The 21,337-nt window shown below is 44.3% G+C and overlaps 2 protein-coding genes across 2 annotated transcripts; both read left to right on the top strand.

Moving 5' to 3' along the window:
* The first annotated feature begins 500 nt into the window (after positions 1-500).
* On the top strand, positions 501-12,784 carry LOC106552590 (uncharacterized). The gene is made up of 3 exons (XM_087704535.1): positions 501-591; positions 734-2,050; positions 9,523-12,784. The coding sequence occupies exons 1-3, from the start codon at positions 583-585 to the stop codon at positions 10,951-10,953; spliced, it is 2,757 nt and encodes a 918-aa protein (XP_087560661.1). The 5' UTR covers positions 501-582; the 3' UTR covers positions 10,954-12,784.
* A 2,972-nt stretch (positions 12,785-15,756) lies between these two features.
* On the top strand, positions 15,757-18,679 carry LOC148048526 (uncharacterized). The gene is made up of 2 exons (XM_087704543.1): positions 15,757-15,831; positions 15,973-18,679. Exon 2 carries the CDS (start codon positions 16,124-16,126, stop codon positions 17,849-17,851), a length of 1,728 nt encoding a protein of 575 aa, XP_087560669.1. The 5' UTR covers positions 15,757-15,831; positions 15,973-16,123; the 3' UTR covers positions 17,852-18,679.
* The last annotated feature ends 2,658 nt before the right edge of the window (positions 18,680-21,337 follow it).

The raw sequence follows: 21,337 nt of genomic DNA on the forward strand, positions 1-21,337 counted from the left end.
CCTGGGTCCCTCCTGCGGGGAAGGGGACGCAGCCGTCACCCGCCTCTCTCTCTCCCCGGCAGGAGGACGGAGGAGCCCGGCGGAGGAAGGAAGGAAGCTAGGAAGGGAAATATCCATTTATTCCCATCTATTGCAGCCCCTTTGAGCAGCCGAACTCCAAGGGGAGCATCTCCCGAGAGGTCCTCCCCATGTCAAAACCACTTTGAAACTCCCCTGAGAGGATCCTGGCTTTTCCTTCAGGACAGAACCTCCAAAAACTATTTCCAAGGTGGCTCCTTATCCTGGAGTCCTGAAATGCTTGGGATGCAACAATCACCATATATAAAGATATAAGGGAGTCCTCCGCCCCCCCTCCGCGGGGAACCATAGCAACTATCGACATTGCGCAGGCGCCCTCTGACTGAGTGAAGGCGGGCGGACGCCGATTGGTCGCTCTAGGGAGGGCGGCGATTGGCAGGAGGACTCTTTGGGGCGGTCCCTCCAAAGGAATAGGCGGAACTTCCGGAGAAAAAACGGCGTGAAGCCTCCACTTCCAAAACGGAGAACGAGGGAGCTGCCTGAATCGGTGACAGAGGAGCGCTGATGATGGAGGTTTGGCGCAGGGGATGCTGGATGTCGCAGTCCGGGAGGGTCTCTTTCGGGTGCATGTGACGAAAGGCTTCGGCCTAGGCCTGCCCTGCGGGGAAGGGAAGGGGATATATCCGTGACCCGCATCTCTCTCTCTCTCCTGCAGGAGGACGGAGGAGCCCGGCGGAGGAAGCAAGGAAGGAAGCGCTGCCTGAGAACAGGAGGTCCCGACGCGGCTTTCCCGGGAGACGCCGTGGAAAGGCCGGGAGGCTCCGGGGCTGCAGGAGGGATGAGCCCAGGGAGGGGCCGGGAAAGGCGGCTGCCTGGAGGGCGGTGCAAGGAGGAAGAAACAGGCGAAGACCCCGAGACGGTCCTGGAGGGCGAAGGGTCCTTCGGAAGATCCCAGAATCCCCAAAGGGTCCAGGAGGAAGAAAAGAAATACAAATGCCCTGAATGTGAAAAATCCTTCAAAAATAATGGCCATCTTCAGAGCCATCTAAGGATCCACACAGGAGAGAAACCTCACAAGTGCCTGGAGTGTGGAAGGAGCTTCAGTCATTTGGGAAATCTTTATAGACATGAAAGGATCCATTCGGGAGAGAAACCTAAGAAAGGCTTGGAGGGTGGAGGGATCCAGGAGGAAGGAAAGAAGTATCAATGCCCGGAATGTGAAAAATCCTTCAAAAGAAATAGATATTTTCAAAGGCATCTAAGCAGCCACTCAGTTGGAAACCCACATCAATGCCTTGAATGTGGAAAGAACTTCTGTCAGAGAGCAGTTCTTGATCAACATCAAAGGATCCACACAGGAGAGAAACCTTATACTTGTCTGGCATGTGTTAAGAGCTTCCGTCATAGCAGCACCTTTTATGCACATCAAAGACTCCATTTACAAAAACCATACCAATGCAGGGAATGTAAGAAGCACTTCAAAACCATTCAAATCCTTGAAAAACATCAAAGGATCCACAAGCCAAATATATGCATGGAGTGTGGAAAGAGCTTCAGTCAAAGGGGAAATCTTGAAGAACATCAAAGAATGCACACAGGAGAAAAACCCTACAAATGCCTGCAATGTGGAAAGAGCTTTACTTATGCTTCAAACCTCCGTCGACATGAAAGAATCCACACAGGAGAAAAACCTTACAAATGCCTGGAATGTGGAAAGAGCTTCACTAATGCTTCAAGCCTCTGTCGACATCAAAGAATCCACACAGGAGAAAAACCACATAAATGTCTGCATTGTGGGAAGAGCTTCAATAGGAGAGGAGATCTGTATAGACATCAAAGAATCCACTCAGGAGAAAAACCATATCAATGTCTGGAGTGTGGAAAGAGCTTTACTGACCATTCAAACCTCCGTCGACATCAAATAATTCACACAGGAGAAAAACCACATAAATGCCCCGAATGTGGAAAGTGTTTCAATACTAGAGGAACTCTGTATAGACATCAAATTATTCACACAGGAGAAAAACCTTCAGTCCCAGAGTGTATCTCAGGAATTGAATTGAATTGTATATTTAATTTGGCCAAGTGTGAATAGGCACCCAAGGAATTTGTCTTGCCTGCACAAGCTCTCAGTGTACATACAAAGCAACAGACTAATGATAATCATGATAATTATAATAATTCCAATATGAGGGTTGAGCAAAGAAAATATTAAGAAGGGTGAATAACTGCCAAATAGGGGACTTTTCTAGACTGAATAATAATAATAATAATACAATTCTTTAGTTGTATATCATAGATGTTTGAACTGACTGAAAATGTATCTTTTCAGAGTAGATTTTTGTGACTCATGATGTCATTTACCATGTGAACATTCTTTTAATGCAAGGCTTATTTCTGTGATTATCCTTAATAGTATGGGATGTTACTGTCCATGTCTCTGATGTAACTGTAACTGAGCAGGATAATTTCTTCCAGGGTGGATTTTATTTAAATCAAGTCTTTAAATCATTATATAAATCATTAGTAAAAGGCTTTGATTTAAATACACTTGATTTATATCATAATTTTTAAGGAGCATTGTCTGGGAGATCAGACAATGAGAAGTTGGCATGAATTGATACCAGTCTTTCCCCCCCCCCCCCAATGTTTTAGGTTTTAATGTGTTTTATGGTTTTATAAGGGCTTTTTGGGAGCTGCACAGCTGTTTGAGCAGGTGTTTCCCAATTTTCAAGATAGTTAAAAGTCCCCCGTTACTATGCTTTCTCTTAAATCAGCTAACCCTCCAACCAGACAGAGGGTGTCTTCGCAGTGCCCAGTCCCTTCCTTGACCCATGCGGTGAGGTAGGGTGCTCCCTTTGATCTTTGGAGTCTGGTCTTTCTCCCCCTGCATTTCAGTCAAGGGGAGGTTGAGGGGGCCTTCTTGGGCTGCAATTTTCCCCACATTCAGGGTACCTCCCTAGGCAAGGTGGGGGAGGGGATGTCTGGAGGGTCACCCAGGCAGGCAAGAGCTGCAGATGACAGGCTCAATAATTCCTTTGTAGAACTGAATCAGGAGCTCTTTGGGCCGTTTGAGCTTGGTGCAGAAAGAACATTCTTGTGCTGTTTGATGATGTTTTTGATGTTAGGTGTCCATTTTTAAGTCTTAAGATAGGATAGAACCTAGAAATTTGAAGGTCTATACTGTTGATACTATGTTGTCTAGAATTGTAAGAGGTGGTAGTATGTGAGGGTTTCTCCTAAAATCTCCCACCATTTCTATGGTTTTGAGTGTATTTAGTTCAAGATTGTTCTGATTGGACCTCAAGCCTAGTTGTTCAACCTCCCAACTGTATACAGATTCATTGTTGTCTTGAATGAGACCACTCGCTGTTGTATAATCTGCAGATTTTAGTACTTTGACACAGTAATCTTTTGAAATTTAGTCACTGGTGTACAGAGAGAAGTGGAGAGGGCACACAACTCTGGAGTTCTCCCGTGCTAATTGTACAGGTATCTCTAGTCAGGAATGAAGAAGCTTCTTGGATGAGAAGGAAAAGTAGAAAGTCCAGCTGCCTCTTGAAAAAGCACCTTTGGGACAACCATGACCTGGATGGCGGAGAATCTCCATAGACATTCAGGATATTCCCAGACAAGTGAGAATATACTGTGTTTGGAGCAGCTGGTAGAGTCTTTATTGTTTCTTTCATTTTAAATCTTAAAGAATAATTGTATCATTGTCTCTTTCACTGCTTCTTCCTCCATTTTAAATCTTAAGGAAAAATTATATGCTTTTGTAATCACCCCCTCCTCCCCCGGGAATATTTCATCTAATTCCTGTTATTCTCTGTGGAGGCCATATTGTTCTAAATCTTTTTTATATCTTGTCCTAATTTGCAGATATGGCCACCAACCTATCTCTATTCCATGGCTCTTTAATTCTTGGTCAGATTTTAATTTCCCTTCATCATCCAATAAATCTTTGTATCTCACTACCTTATTTAGGTCTAATACACTGGGATATATCATTGCCTCCATAGCTGATAGCCAGAGAGGGATTTTCATATAATGATTTTTCTTAATTCCCCCCCCCCCAGACCCTACTATAGGGAATCTCTTACTAAGTGTCTCTGGATATATGAGTGTATTTTGTTTTTTTTTTCCCTCCCAAATAAAAGTATGCCAGCCAAGTTGAAGGTCATGACCCTCTATTGTTAGCATCCTTTTATTATTTTGGTTTATCTAATCCTTAAGGCAAGTCACAGCAGCCGCATGGTAATACAAGTTCCCAATCTGGGAGTCCAAAACCTCCCTTATTTCTACTATCTGTAAAGTGGTCTTCATGTTCATATTTTCCAACATTTTACAGTGCTTTGGACCGGGATCTATTCAGGATGCTATATAATATCCAAGGATGGCACCCTATTTCTTGGCGTACATTTTAAATTTTTGTCTTAAAATTATTATATACTTATTACTATATAAGTATTTATTTAGATTTGTTTGCCTCAAGGTGAATGATTAATTTTTTGATTTTGAAGTTTATGCTTTTTGATTGGCCAAACCCCAATGTACTGTCCCTTATGGCAATAAAGGTTTCATAAGATTGTTACATTTTCCTGTGAAAAAAAATGATACCCATTAAAAAATGTGTGTATGTGTATGTGATATATATGTGTGTGTGTGTGTATGTATATATATATATATGTGTGTGTGTGTATACATATACATACATATATATATATATATATATATATATATATATATATATATATATATATATATATATATATATATACACACACACACACATACATACATACATACATACATACATACATACATATAAATTCTCTTTCTTTCTTTCTCTCTCTCTCACACACACACACCAATTACAATACATAATGGTGATTGAAAGTGATTGAATCTGATGTGCTGCTTCGGATACCGCAGTCTCTTCTCTTCCCAGGAGGTAACAGAGCGCTTGTGGAGATGATGTGTCGTGCCCCAGACAATCGTGCAGAACCTGGTCAGGCATCGCTTCTAGCTGACAGTTGACTATTTCTGGGACGGAAAGTACTTTAGTGGGATGAGACATTTTATTTTGAATTTGAGAATTCCCATATTTACATTTTCTGACTTTGCAACATGAGTATAATGGTAGGGTAAAATAAAAATCAACACTGCCATTTTCTTGTCTAGTACTACCTGTAAACATCTAGTACTACCTATACATTTTGGGGGCAATATATCAAACTATCCTGAAAGATAACTGCAAAATACATCCCAGAGACAGTAAGCATAGTTGAGTGAGCCAGGCCCCCTCCCCTCCAGCTGCCTTACCATCCCCTCCCTCCCTGAATTCACCTCCTTTCTCATCCGTTCTTTCTAAAAACTACAGCAAAGGGGGGAAATCCCCTCCAATACTGCCCCCATCGTATTTGCATTTTTCAATCTTTTTTGACACCTTGGAAACCTGATGCCGAAGTTGGGGTGTGGGTGTATTTTCCTCCTCCATCCCATCCCTCTTTGGAGGGGATTCCTGTTGCAGCTTCACACCAAATTTGGTGCCTGAGTTGGAAAATTAAAACTAATCATTTAGAACGATTAACTATAATGAAAAGTAACAGGAAAAAGGGCTAGATGTTCTCATTTTCTCCCTGCTTCTCATTCCTAAGAATGGGCCAAATGGGCATTTCGACCCTTGCAATATAACCCTGATAAATTGGCTACAAATAGAGGGAAGATTTCCCAGAGCCCTTCTGAAGACTGACTAACCTCTTGGGGGGCATCTTCAGTCCGATAACTGACAGCTTAGCTTGCATGGATGAGGTCATAAAGGCATCAGAATTCCCATGGAGATGATAGGTGGCCTATCAAACCTCACTTTGTCCGCCTCACCTACTCCCCATTTTCTATATACAGCATTGCCAGTCAAATATCTGTAGGAGGAGACCAAACTAATCCCTCAAGCTGCCCATTTCTCACAAAAGACAGATTGTTGGATGTAGACTGCCCCTTTGTAGGAAAACTCCACTAAGACTCATTTATACAGCCTCAGGTCAACCTCCCATTGTATTCCCTTTCCGTTGCCATGTTTTGTGTTTTGTAACATCAACCCACGTGAGCTCCCTCCATTATTTCTGAATCCCAAAGACCCCTTATTCTGAATCCCAAAGTAAAACAGCGATCCAGGACAGAAAAAAAAGTCCAGTCTGCCTTGAACAACTTCTGCCCCCCAAAATATTGCATACCTTAATGATGCTTCAACCCCAAGGCACATTTTTGGCCATGTTCCAAATGTTGAGGATTCCAACAGTTAAAGAGACACAGAAGGAATCTAACTTGGATTATATCAAAATTATATGATTTCCTTTTTCCAACAGTGGTATTGATTTCTATGAGGAAATTCACTAGCAGGAACTATTGGCAGCAGACTCTCCTTAGGTCCTCTTTAACTGGAGACGGTCTCCTTTTGTGCAAGAATTCCGAATTCTTATATCCAGGAAGAATAATTGTCCTGCATCGAATAGAGGCCATGTAGTTGCTGTTTACAGGGACGTGCAGTCACTAGAGGCAAGGGAGGCGGAGCCTCACCAGTCTCCTCAGGAAAAAGAAAGAAATTTAAATATTTTTTTTAAATAATTAAAGCCAAGATAGTTGCTACCAGATTCCAGGTCTCAATGGCTTGGTGTCTGCTTAGTGTTAACCAAAGCAGGAGGCGAGAGAACTTGGGGCCTCTTTTCCATAAGGAATTTTTCGCCTTCTAAAAGTTAAGAAAGAGTTAAAAAGCAAAAAAGTTCAGATGCAAAAGAGGCACTAATTCTCTCGCCTCCTGATCTGGAAGCAGCGAATCATGTCTTCTTGAGCACGCTTACGTTGGGCGGGGCGTGCTTCAGAGGAGAGAGGAGTGGGAGAGAAGGAGGAGGCTGCCTCTTTGCTGCAGACCTGGGCTCTTGGCGGCTCCCGCGATGCAAAGTGCCCCACCATCCCTGATGCTGCCACCCGCTGCCCCGGCCTGCTTCTCCAGGCTCCGCCGCTGGAAGTCCCGGATCGCCTCTGGGGTAAGGCTGGGTGAGAAGCGGAGCGAAGCTGCTCTGCGGCCTCCCGGCGCTGCGCAGAGGCTCTTGCAAGAGCACGTGTCAGCGGCCGGCGTCCTGGAGCGGCCCCAGCTGCGAGACAAGGGAGCGCTTAAAGCAGCCGCTGCCGCCACCGCCCCTCCTTTGTCCGGTGGGGCGGTGGCGGCGGCAGCGGCTACTTTAAGCACTCCCTTGTCTCACAGCCCGGGCCACCGGCCGCTGACACGTACTCCTGTGACAGCCTCTGCGTAGTGCTGGGAGGCCGTGGAGAAGCTTCGCTCCGTTTCTCACTCAGCCTTCCCCCAGAGGCGATCCGGGACTTCCAGCAGCGGAGCTTGGAGAAGCAGTGGACGCAGGCCAGGACAGCGGGGGGGCAGCGGGGCACTTTGCATCGCGGGAGCCACCCAAGGGCCTTTGCTGCAGACCCGGGCGCTTGGTTGCTCCCGTGATGCAAATTCCACCCACCCCCCGCTGAGGCCGACCGCTGCCCTGCTGAGCTGTTTCACAAAAGGATGCCCAGCTGAGCCTCACCAGGTATAAACCTCACCGCACGTCACTGGCTGTTTAAAAACACACTTGAGTGAGTCACATATGGAGAGTTTATTTATTTGGATCCTGACTTTATTATTTCTACAAAGAAGGTGGAGAAGAGAGGCAAGAAAAGGAAGGAGCCAATTTGGAGCTCATGGTTGGACTGAGGGGCCTTTGGAGCTCTCTGAGCCCCTCCCCCTTCCAGCCACGGTGACCCCTCCCTCCTCTCTTCCCCCAACAACAACCCTGTGAGGTGGGCTGGGCCGAAAGAGCGGTTGCCCTACACTTGAACTCAGGCTCTCTTGCTTTCTCCCCACTGGACCCCAGTGGCTCCCCTTTATAGGTGGCTATAAGGCCTCCGCCCCAGAAGAGCCCCTGAGCTCCCCCGGCCTCAATAGGGGGGAAAGAGCGGGGGAGAAGGACCCCAAACATCAATGGGATCCCTCCGCCCCACCTCCCTGGGGAACCATAGCAACCATCCACACCGCACAGGCGCCATCTGGCTGGTCGAAGGAAAGAGGATGCCGATTGGTCATTTTGGGGAAGGCAGCAATTGGCAGGAGGACTCATTGGGTGCAGTTCCTCCAAAGGAACAGGCGGAATTGTTATTATGGGTGTCTGAGAAGCTGAGTCCTGGGGGTTAAAGGGGTAGCCAGTGGGGCGGGGTGGAGGGAAACACCTCTTTTATCCTTCTCTGCCCCTGTTTTCAGCCCATGAGCCTTGACTGGGGCCAGAAATCCGAAAGCAATTGGGAAGACTGGCTTGCAAAGGACTCCTGGCAGCTCTTCAGATGTAAGGGGGGTCCACATGAAACGCCTCTTGGCGAGACAGAGGCCCACGAATGGAAGCAGTGGAAGGGGGGCAGCAGGGAGAGTAAAATATAAGAATGCCACACAATTTTTTTGGCATACATTTTAGATCTTTGTCTTAAAATTATAATTATTACTTTTATGTATTTATTTCATTTTGTTTGCCAAAGGTGAATTATTAATTTTAAACCATGAAATTTATGCTTTTTAAGCGAGCAAACACCAGTGGACTGTCCCTGATCACAATAAAGGTTTGATAAGATAACCTTTATTTTCACGTTTTCCTATGAAGAAACTGGGACCCATTTAAAAAGGGAATTCTGATGCCTGCTCTCAACATATTATATATTTATATTTTTTTATATTATATATTTTCTACACACGCACATTAATAACAGCCCATATAGAATATATAATGGAAAAAAGACACTTGGGAGTTCAGAACCCTCCACCATCCCCACCCGTGCCTTCATCACTGGACCCCACTGGTTCCCTTTATAGGCGGCTATGAGGTCTCCGCCCCAGAAGAGCCCCTGAGCTCCCCCGGCCTCAATAGGGGGGGAAAGAGGGGGGGGAAGGGCTCCAAACATCAATGAGATTCCTCCGCCCCACCTCCGCGGGGAACCATAGCAACCATCCACACCGCGCAGGCGTCATCTTGCTGGATGAAAGAAGGCGGACGCCGATTGGTCAGTCTGGAGGGGCTGGCGATTGGCAGGAGGACTCCTTGGGCGATCCCTCCAAAGGAGGAGGCGGAACTTCTGGAAAAGAAAGGGCGTGAAGCCTCCACGTCCGGAAACAAACTGGCAACGAGGGAGCTGCCTAAACCGGCGACAGAGAAGCCCAGTTGATGCAGGTTTGGCGCAGGGGATGATGGGAATCGCACTCCGGGAGGGTCTCTTTCGGGTCCGCTAGAGGCGGAGGCTTCGGCCTGGGTTTCTTCTGCGGGGAAGGGAACGCAGCCGTGACCCGCCTCTCTTTCTCCCCTGCAGGACGCCGGAGGAGTCCGGCTGGAGAAGGAAGGAAGCGCCGGCCGAGAGGAGGAGGAGGAGAGCGGGCTGCCTGGAGGGCGAAGCGGGGAGGAGGAAATGGGCGAAGACCGAGAGACGGTCCTGGAGGGTGGAGAGTCCTTCCGGATACCTGGGAACCCCCAAAGGATCCAGGAGAGAGGAAAAAAATATCAGTGCCCGGTATGCAAAAAATCAATCAAGAGAAACGACCTTCTTAAAAGGCATCTAAGGATCCACACAGGAGAAAAGAACTATGAATGCCCAGAATGCAAAAAATACTTCAAAAGAAGTAGAGAACTTAAAGACCATCTAAGAATCCACACAGGAGAGAGACCGTTTAAATGCTTGGAGTGTGGAAAGAGCTTCCGTCAAACGGGAAGCTTTTATAGACATCAAAAGATGCACTGTGGAGAGAAACCAAATAAATGCCTGGAGTGTGGAAAGAGATTCCGCCAAAGGGCGCATCTTTATAAACATCAAAGGATCCACTGGAGGGAGAAACCGAATAAATGCCAGGAGGGAGGAAAGAAATATTATTGCCTAGAATGTGAAAAATCTTTCAAAAGAAATGACGTTCTTCAAAGGCATCTATGTATCCACTCAGGAGAAAAAAAATACGAATGCCCAGAATGTGAAAAATTCTTCAGAAGAAATGACCACCTTCAAAGGCATTTAAGGGTCCACACAGGAGAAAAACCTCACAAATGCCTGGAGTGTGGAAAGACCTTCAGTCAGAGGAGTAGCCTTTATAGACATCAAACAGTCCATTTACAAGAAGAGTATGAATGTGGGGAATGTGAAAAATCCTTTAAAACAATTCAGATCCTTGAAAAACATCTAAGGATTCACAAGCCAAATATATGCCTGGAGTGTGGAAAGAGCTTCAGTCAAAAGGGAAGTCTTGATATTCATCAAAGAATCCACACAGGAGAAAAACCCTACAAATGCTTCCAGTGTGGAAAGAGCTTTACTAATGGTTCAAAACTCCGTCGACATGAAAGAATCCACACAGGAGAAAAACCACATAAATGCCTTGAATGTGGAAAGTGTTTTAGTAGAAGAGGAAGTCTATATGGACATCAAATGATTCACACAGGAGAAAAACCACATAAATGTCTGCAGTGTGGGAAGAGCTTCAGTCAAAGGGGAAGTCTCGATAATCATCAAAGAATCCACACAGGAGAAAAACCCTTCAAATGTCTGGAGTGTGGAAAGAGCTTTGTTGAGCGTAGTAGCCTCCGGCGACACCAAAGAATTCACACAGGTGAAAAACCACATAAATGTCTGCAGTGTGGAAAGAGCTTTAGTCAGAGAGGACACCTTGACAGACATCAAAGAATCCACGCATGGGAGAAACCACATAAATATCTGGAGTGTGGAAAGAGCTTCAGTCAGAGAGGAAAACTTTCACTCCATCAAACAATCCATTCAGGAGAAAAGCCGCATAAATGTCTTGAATGTGGAAAGAGCTATACTCAGCGTAGAGGCCTCCAGCAACACCAAATAATTCATATGGGAGAAAAATGATAAACATGCCTGGGTGTGAGAAGACCTTCAATCCCAGAGTGTATCTCAGGAATTGAATTGCCTATTTAATCTCTATAGACATCAAAGAATCCACTCAGGAGAAAAACCATATCAATGTTTGGAGTGTGGAACGAGCTTTACTGACCATTCAAACCTCCGTCAACATCAAATAATTCACACAGGAGAAAAACCTTCAATCCCAGAGTGTATCTCAGGAATTGAATTGAATTGCCTATTTAATTTGGCCAAGTGTGAATAGGCACCCAAAGAATTTATCTTGCCTGCACGAACTCTCAGGCTACATACAAAGCAACAGAATAATGATATTCATAATAATTATAATAATTCCAATATGAAGGTTTCAGTAAAGAAGATATTAAGAAGGGCAAATAATCTGCCCAATATGGGACTTTTCCAGGCTGAATAATAATAATGCAATTCTTTAGTTGTATATGATAGATGTTTCAACTGGCTGAAATTGTACCTTTTCACAGTAGGCTTTTGTGACTCATTATGCCATTTTCCATGTCAACATTGTTTTAATGCAAAGCTTATTCCTGTAGTTACCCTTAATATTATGGGATGTTTCTGTCCATATCTCTGATGTAACTGTAACTGAACAGGATTATTTCTTCCAGGATTGATTCGATTTAAATCACAATTTAAATCATTATATAAATCACAAGTAAAATGGCTTAATTTAAATCAACTTGATTTAAATCATAATTTTTAAAGAGCAACTGTTATGTCTGTCATGCAGCGGCTCCTCCTCTGACCCGCTGTTGACTCACCGACAGTCCCATTCACTTTAATGGGAGGGCTGGTGATGCATCAAGGACACAACAAGGTGAGCGATGTGGCTGGCAACAGGTGAGGGGATGCCCACTAACAAGCACTGCCATGATCAATCTGAAATGTCAGGTGCTCTTTAACATATTTATAAGCTGCTTAAAAGGTTTCACTTTTGTTTTTACCGCTTGCCGTTTCCCCCTCCCACTTGGAACTTTGTGGTACAAATGTATATCTCTTCAAACAAAATTGTTTAGTCCAAACAATCTTATAGCTTGTAGTCTACATAGATTTGCAAAACAATAGGATAAAGGAATATTCCTGCACTTTATGATTTATCTCATGGTTACTGTGAAATTGTGTGAACATATCAGTGCAATGCATGTTTAATTGAAATATTGCAGAAAATACAGTTTCATGCAACATAATGACGAGCGTTTGCAGGAACTGGGTATGTCTAGTTTAATGAAAAGAAGGACTAGGGGAGACATGATAGCAGTGTTCCAATATCTCAGGGTCTGCCCCAAAGAAGAGGGAGTCAAGCTATTCTCCAAGGGACCTGAGGGTAGAACAAGAAGCAATGGGTGGAAACTAATCAGGGAGAGAAGCAACATAGAACTGAGGATAAATTTCCTGACAGTTAAAACAATTAACCAGTGGAACAGAAGTTGCCTCCAGAAGTTGTGAATGCCCCCACATTGGAAGTCTTTAAGAAGATGTTGGATAGCCATTTGTCTGAAATGGTATAGAGTTTCCTGCCTAGGCAGGGAGGTAGACTAGAAAACCTCCAAGGTCCCTTTATTGTATTGTATAACTAAGCTCCATTTCATGTTGAATAAATAAATTATTAATGCATCTTAAATAGAAAACTATCTTTAGACAGTTTTTAACTCCAAAAGCATTTTATTAAAATAAATTTGATAAAAATAAAAAATGATTTAAATTAAAAAAAACAACTGATTTTTTAAAATTGATTTTTATCGACCCTGATTTCTTCCATGCAATCAACTCATTTTCTAATTTTTCTACTTCATGGAGTATAAAATAAAACTCGATTCTGTGTCCTGTATTGCTTCTTTTCATTGTGGGAAATCTCTTAATTCTCTAATAAGTTGCCTTTAAATGGACATCCCATTCGGTGCCTAATTGGAGCAAGGGTTCCTTTTAGCCTTAATCACCTGGCTTTTCTCCAGGCGCTGGGAGATCAGACAATGAGAAGGTGACATGGATTGATGCCAGTCTTTTGTTTGTTGGTTTTGATTTTCAATGTTTTATGTTTTTATGTGTTGTATAGTTTTTAAAACTGCTTTTTGTGACCTGCACAGAGTTAACTGAAAGATGGGCAGTTATAAGAATGTTTTAAATGAATGAGACTCATGAGGGACCTGGTTGCGCAGGTGTTTCCCAGTTTTCAGGATAGTTAAAAGTCCCCCATTACTATGCTTTCTCTTAAATCAGTTAACCCTTCAACCAGCCAGAGGGTGTGCCCAGTCCCTTCCTTGTTCCACTGCGGTGAGGTGGGGTGCTCCCTTTGATCTTGGGCTCAGACAGGGGGATGTTGATCCACCCTCAACTTATCCCATATTCGGGGTCCTCCCTAAGCAAAGCGAGGGGGGTGGTCTGTAAGATCATCAAGACAGGCAAGAGCTGCAGATGACAGACTCAATAATTCCTCTGTAGAACTGAATCAGCAGCCCTTTGGGCAGTTTGAGTTTTCTGAGTTGGTGCATAACTAATTTTTCTGATGCCTGCTCTCAAAGGAATATACAATATATACATACATACATACATACATGCATGCATGCATGCATGCATACGAGCCAGCCTCATCCTCCCTCTAGCTGCCTTACCAGCCCCTCCCTCCCGAAATCCACCTTTTCCTTTCTCATCCCTTCTTTCCGCCTTCTTTCCAAAAACTACAACAGAGGGAGGAAATCTCCAATACCTGGGATGCCCACAGTTCTTTCAATGCACCTGTTAAGGTAAAGAATAAGACTTGATTTAAAATGATCAACCAATAATTAAAAGTAATCAGAAATAGGGCTGAATGTTCTCATTTTCTCCCTTCTTCCCTTTCCTAAAAAGGGGCCAAATGGGCATTTTTGTCCTTGGAATACAACTCTGATGAATTGGCTGCAAATAGAGAGAATATTTCCCAGAACCCAGGAGTTCTTCTGAAGACTTCCTAACCTATTGGATGGCATCTTCACTCTGACAACTGAGAGTAACTGTCAGTTTAGCCTGCATTAATGAGGTCATAAAGCCATCAGAATTCCCATGGAGATGACAGGTGCCTTTCAAACCTCAGTTTCAACACTTTTTCTACCTATAGCATTACCAGGCAAATATCTTTAGGAGGCAACCAGATAAATCACGCAAGCTGCCCATTTGTGAAAAAACAACCGATTGTTTAATGAAGACTGCCTCTATCAATGGAAGCTCTACACGTTAATGTAGCTCTGGGTCAACATCCCATCGGACCCTTTGTGTTGCCATGCTGTTTTATGTTTTGTCTTAAAAGGGTCCCTGGAAGGATTAGAGCATGTACAGAGGGTGCCTAACCTGACCTTGGATTCCCTGCTGAGCTGAGCTCCATTGTAACCTAGTGGGCCAATTGAGGAGATAAAGCCTCCGGGCAAATTCCCAAGCTAAAGTAACCTGTGAAATAGAAAGTGTGGATTCTGCTTCTTTGCTGTAATTAAAAATGTGTATTCTCTGCAACCTACTGAGAGATAATAATGCCAAGCTCTAACAAAGCTCTGAGTAACATGCTAGAAAATGTATTTCTTTCCCCTTCTAAGGTCCATTGTTCAGAGAAGCGCTGCAAAGATCATGAGCTTTTCCGTGACATTAAATCATGTTTTCTAACACTATGATGGTCAGTGCAAGCTGTTTAAGGGTATAAGAAGATTGACAAAACTGGGATTTTTTTGTGCGTGCCTGCTTTCCTCTCTGCCTGCTGTTAAGGGGGGAGAATAAAACCGTGGCCCAGTTTTGCTTTCTACCTAGAAATAAGAGTTGATAATCAGTAGCCTCATGTTCAGAGTTTCATTGGATTTAAAAGATTCTGAGCTGCATTGACAAACTACAGTTCCCTCATCCCAAGTGAGCTCCCTCCATTATTTCTGCTTAGGTGCAGATATGACTCTCTTTTAGCCAAGTTCCAAATGTTGAGAGATCCAGCAGAGAGAAACCAACTTGCATCACATCAAATTGTTTGATTTTCTGCTTGTTTTTTTTCCAACACTGAGGTATTGATTTCCATGAGGAAACTCATTAGCAGGAACCATTGGCAGGAGATTCTCCTTCTCAGGTCCTCTTTAACTGGAGACGGTCTCATTTTGTGCAAGAATTCCGAATTCTTATATCCAGGAAGAATAATTGTCCTGCATCGAATAGAGGCCATGTAGTTGCTGTTTAAAAACACACTTGAGTGAGTCACATATGGAGAGTTTATTCATTTGGATTCTGACTTTATTATTTCTGCAAATGAGGCAAAGAAGATGTGCAAGAAAAGGAAGCAGCCAATTTGGAGCTCAGGGTTGGACTGAGTCTGAGGGGCCTTTGGAGCTCTGTGAGCCCCTCCCCCTTCCAGCCACGGTGACCCCTCCCTCCTCTCTTCCCCCCAACAACAACCCTGTGAGGTGGGCTGGACCGAAAGAGCGGCTGCCCCACACTTAAACTCAGGCTCTCTTGCTTTTTCCCCACTGGACCCCACTGGCTCCCCTTTATAGGCGGCTATAAGGTCTCCGCCCCAGAAGAGCCCCTGAGCTCCCCCGGCCTCAATAGGGGGGAAAGAGGGGGGAAGAAGGACCCCAAAGATCAAAGGGATCCCTCCGCCCCATCTCCGCCGGGAACCATAGCAACCACCAACACCGCACAGGCGCCATCTGGCTGGTTGAAGGAAGGCGGATGCCGATTGGTCGTTTTGGGGAGGGTGGCAATTGGCAGGAGGACTCCTTGGCGCGGTCCCTCCAAAGGAACAGGCGGAACCTCTGGAGAAAAAGGGCGTGAAGCCTCTACTTCCGGAAACAAACTGGCAATGAGGGAGCTGCCTGGATCGGCGACAGAGGAGCCCGGATGATGCAGGTTTGGCGCAGGGGATGCTGGGATTCGCAGTCCGGGGGGAAGGTCTTTCGGGCCCAAGTGACGCCGAGGCTTCGGCTTAGGCCTCCCTTGCGGGGAAGGGGACGCAGCCCTGATCTGCCTCTCTCTCTCCCTCCCCTACAGGAGAATGGAGGACCCTGGCAGGAGAAGGAAGAAAGGAAACGCCGCCTGAGAGGAGGAGAGCGGGGCCCGCGGAACAGCCCTGCCGAGTCCCGGCGTGGCTTCCCCGGGTGACGGTGGGGAAAGGTCGGGAGTCTCCGGGGCTGCAGGAGGGATGAACCCAGGGGGACCCCGGAAAAGGCTGTTGCCTGGAGGGCGATGCGGGGAGGAGGAAACGTGCGGAGAGTCCGAGACGGTCCTGGAGGGCGGAGTGTCCTTAGGAAGACCGGGAAATTCCCAAAGGATCCAGGAGGGAGGAGGGAAATATCAGTGCCCGGAATGTGAAAAATCCTTCAAGAAAAACGACCTTCTTCAGAGTCATCTAAGGGTTCATTTAGTAGACAAACCATTTAAATGCATGGAGTGTGGAAAGAGCTTCAGTCAGAGGGGCAACCTTTTCTCACATCAAAGGATCCACACAGGAGAAAAACCTCATAAATGTTTGGAATGTGGAAAGAGCTTCAGTCAGAGGGGCAACCTTTATACACATCAAAGGATCCACACAGGAGAAAAATCTCATAAATGCATGGAGTGTGAAAAGAGCTTCAGTCAGAGGAGCAACCTTTACAGACATCAAACAATCCATTGGAGGGAGAAACTGAAGAAATGCCTGGAGGGTGGAGGGTCCTTTGGAAGACCTGGAAATCCCCCAATGATCCAGGAGGGAGGAAAGAAATATCAATGCCCGGAATGCGGAAAGAGCTTCAAAAAAAAGGGAGATTGTAAAAGGCATCTAAATATCCACTCAGGAGAAAAGAAATACAAATGCCCGGTATGTGAAAAATCTTTCAAAACAAATGACAATTTTCAAAGGCATCTAAGGATCCATTCAGGAGAAAGAAAATATGAATGCCCAGAATGTGAAAAATCCTTTAAAACAGTTCAAATCCTTGAAAAACATCAAAGAATGCACAAGCCGAATATATGCCTGGAATGTGGAAAGAGCTTCAGTCAAAGAGGAAGTCTAGTTATCCATCAAAGAATCCACACAGGAGAAAAATCCTACAAATGCCTGGAATGTGGAAAGAGCTTCACTAGTGCTTCAAACCTCTGGCGACATCAAATAATCCACACAGGAGAAAAACCACATAAATGCCTTGAATGTGGAAAGTGTTTCAGTATGAGAGGAAGTCTGTATAGACACCAAAGGATTCACACAGGAGAAAAACCACATAAATGCCTTGAATGTGGAAAGTGTTTCAGTATGAGAGGAAGTCTGTATAGACACCAAAGGATTCACACAGGAGAAAAACCACATAAATGTCTGGAGTGTGGAAAGAGCTTCAGTTACAAGGGAAATCTTGATACCCATCAAAGAATCCACACAGGAGAAAAACCTTATAAGTGCCTGGAGTGTGGAAAGAGCTTCCGTTGTAGCAGCAACCTTTATAAACATCAAAGACTCCGTTTACAAAATCCATACCAATGTGTGGAATGCAAAAAATACTTCAAAACAATTCAATTCCTTGAAAAACATCAAAGAATCCACACAGGAGAAAAACCTCATACATGTCTGGAATGTGGAAAGTGTTTCAGTATGAGAGGAAGTCTGTATAGACATCAAAGGATTCACACAGGAGAAAAACCACATAAATGTCTGCAGTGTGGAAAGAGCTTCAGTCACAAGGGAAATCTTGATACCCATCAAAGAATCCACACAGGAGAAAAACCTTATATGTGCCTGGAGTGTGGAAAGAGCTTCCGTTGTCGAAGCAACCTGTATAAACATCAAAGACTCCATGTACAAAAACTGTACCAATGCAGGGAATGCAAAAAATACTTCAAAACAATTCAAATCCTTGAAAAACATCAAAGAATCCACACAGGAGAAAAACCTTATTAATTTTCTGGAGTGTGGAAAGAGCTCAGTCAGAAAGGAAAACTTTCCCAGCATCAAATAATCCATTATTGAGAAAAACCACATAAATCTCTGGACTGTGGCAAGTGTTTCCGTTCAAAAGGAAAACTTCGTTCACATCAAACAATCCATTCAGAGAAAAACCATATAAATGTTTTGAGCGTGGAAAGAGCTGTATTGAGAGTAAAGGCCTCCATCGACACCAAATAATTCATGTGGGAGAAAAATGATAAACATGACTGAATGTGAGAAGTCACAGAGTGTATCTCAGAAATAGAATTGAATTGCGTATTTAATAGTGTGAATAGACAGGCTAAGAATTTGTCTCGAGATCACAACCTCTCAGTGTACCTACAAAGCAACAGAATAAGGATATTCATGATAATAATTGTAATGATTCTACTATGAGGGTTGAGTAAAGAAGATAAGGGTAAATAATAACTGCCAAATAAGGGACTTTCCCAGGCTGAATAACAAAGGGCTTTTTCAATTTTACATACTTTTTCAACTGGCTGAAATTGTACCTTTTCACAACAGACAGGTGACTCATTATGCCATTTCCCACATGAATGTTCTTTTAATGCAATGCTCATTTCATTTATGCTTAATATTATGGGATGTTACTGTCTATGTCTCTGATGTAACTGTAATAACTGAGCAGGATGATTTCTTCCATGCAATCAATTCATGTTTTCTTCTTTTTGTGCTATATGGAGTATAAAATGAAACCCAATTCTCTGTACTGAATTCCCTCTTTTCATTCATGGAAATGTCTTTGCTACAATACTCTAATAAATTGCCTTTAAAATTTCATCCCAATCAATGCCTAATTGGAACAAGGGTTCCCTGGCTGAATCTAGGGCTAATTTGGCCTTTATTGTTGTGGATGTGAAGAAGCATCTCCCTGCCATTGATACAATCTATGTGGGTTTTCTAAATGTCTATACCATGTAAGACCACCTACAGATACCTGAAACTCCTGTCAGTTGGATTCCCTGAATGGTTCCCTTGTCTTCCAGCAGAAACCACAACAAGGTACTTGCTAAGGCCAACAAAGCTTTGTGAGATACCAGCCATATTCTCAAAGGGCCTCCATCCTTTTAGCCTTAAGCACCTGGCTTTTCTCCAGGTGCTGGGAGATCAGATAATGAGAAGGTGACATGGATTGATGCCAGTCTTTTGTTTGTTGGTTTTTATTTTCAATGTTTTATGTTTTAATGTGTTGCATAGTTTTTAAAAAATGCTTTTTGTGACCTGCACAGAGTTAACTGAAAGATGGGCAGTTATAAGAATGTTTTAAATGAATAAGACTCATGAGGGACCTGGTTGCGCAGGTGTTTCCCAGTTTTCAGGATAGTTAAAAGTCCCCCATTACTATGCTTTCTCTTAAATCAGCTAACCCTTCAACCAGCCAAAGGGTGCACCCAGTCCCTCCCTTGTTCCACTGTGATGAGGTTGGGTGCTCCCTTTGATCTTGGGCTCCGGTCTTCTCCTCCTGCATTCAGGTAGGGGGATGTTGAGCCACCCTTCTGGGGCTGCAACTTATCCCATATTCGGGGTCCTCCCTAAGCAAAGCGAGGGGGGGTCTGTAAGGTCACCAAGACAGGCAAGAGCTGCAGATGACAGACTCAGTAATTCCTCTGTAGAACTGAATCAGCAGCCCTTTGGGCAGTTTGAGTTTCCTGAGTTGGTGCATAACTAATTTTTCTGATGCCTGCTCTCAAAGGAATATACAGTATATACGTACATACATTCATACACACACACACACACAAACATTAATCACACCCCATTTAGAATACATAATGGAAAAAAGAGACTTGGGAGTTCACAGGGTTGATATTGATATTTTTTCATATGGAAGAAAAGTGACTGAATCCGATGTGCTGCTTCGGATACCGCAGAGTCTCTTCCCAGGAGGTATAAAACAGCAGTTGTGGAGAGGATGTGTTGTCTCCCAGACACTCCTGAAGAGCCTGCTCAGGCATCGTTTCTAGGTAATTAGAAACCAGTTGAGTATTTCTGGGATGGAAAAGTCTGCAGTGGGGTGAGACATTTTACTTTGAATTTAAGAATTCCCATATTTTATATCTTCTGAGTTTGCAAACTTTTATCGAACTTGATCAGGGTAAAATTAAAATCAACAGTGCCATTTTCTTGCATAATTTTACCTCTAAGGATCTAGATACAGTTTGGGGTCAATATATCAAACACTCATGAACGATAACCACAAAATACATTCCAGAGACAGTAAGCAAGGTTGAGTCAGCCAGCCTCACCCTCCTTCTAGTGCCTTACCAGCCCCTCCCTTACCAAATCCACCTTTTCCTTTCTCATCCCTTCTTTCCACCTTCTTTCCAAAAACTACAGCAGAGGGAGGAAATCCCCCATACTGCCTCCATCATATTTGCATTTTTCAACCTTTTGAGTCATTGGAAACCTGAATGAAAGTTGACACACATTTTCCTTTCACACCCCCTCCCTCTTTGGAGGGGGTCCAGTTGCAGCTGCTGCCTCCACTGTGTCCTGCGACATATCCTTTCACTCCTGGGCTGGCAGCTAACTCGTTTTCTCTTATTCTTGCACCTGGATGGCAAAGCAACACACATCTGTTTATCTGCCAGCACATTGGCAAGTCCCCTTCACACATACACACCTTTGGGCTACCTACCTGTCCACTTTGACGGACATGTGCAATCGATTACTTACCTGGCACGTCCACAGATTTAGATTTAGATTTGCTTTATTTATATGCCACCCTTTTCCGGGAGGGACTCAGGGCGGCGAACAAATCAAGAGGGAAAGGGAAAACATAAAACACAATACAAATAGTTAAAATAGCCAAGAATCACACAACCACACAGGTCGAGAGGGGAGGGGAACTCATCAACCGCAGGCCTGTTGGCAAAGCCATGTTTTGATGGCTTTTCGGAAGGCCTGGAGAGAGGTGAGGATCCGAATCTCTGCGGGGAGTTCATTCCAAAGGGCCGAAGCTGCCACAGAGAAGGCCCTCCCCCGGGTAGTAGCCAGATGGCATTGGCTGGTAGACGGAACCCGGAGGAGGCTGACCCTGTGTGATCTAATGGGTCTTTGGGAGGAAATTGGCAGCAGGCGGTCTCTCAAGTTCTTTCCATGCACCTGTTAAGGTAAAGAATAAGACTTGATTTAAAATGATCAACCAATAATTAAAAGTAATCAGAAATAGGGCTGAATGTTCTCATTTTCTCCCTGCTTCCCTTTCCTAAGAAGGGCCCAAATGGGCATTTTTGCCCTTGGAATACAACTCTGATGAATTGGCTGCAAATAGGGGGAAACTTCCCCAGAGTCCAGGAGCCCTTCGGACACCAACCTACCTCTTGGAGGGCATCTTCACTCTGATAACTGGCAGTTTAGCCTGCATGGATGAGGTCATAAAGCCTCAGAATTCCCTAAGAGATGGCAGGCTCCCTTGGCATCCTATGAAAGGTCACC

The sequence above is a fragment of the Thamnophis sirtalis genome, unplaced genomic scaffold, assembly GCF_051295495.1.
Source record: "Thamnophis sirtalis isolate CommonGarterSnake01/CBP01778 unplaced genomic scaffold, rThaSir2_p1.2 scaffold_2, whole genome shotgun sequence".
Lineage (NCBI taxonomy): Eukaryota > Metazoa > Chordata > Lepidosauria > Squamata > Natricidae > Thamnophis > Thamnophis sirtalis.

Coding starts and splice junctions, on each gene's coding strand:
- LOC106552590 (XM_087704535.1), top strand. Junction 2,051..9,522: donor ACACAGGAGAAAAACCTTCA/GTCCCAGAGTGT, acceptor GAAGACCGAGAG/ACGGTCCTGGAGGGTGGAGA.
- LOC148048526 (XM_087704543.1), top strand. CDS start 16,124: ATGAACCCAGGGGGACCCCGGAAAAGGCTGTTGCCTGGAGGGCGATGC.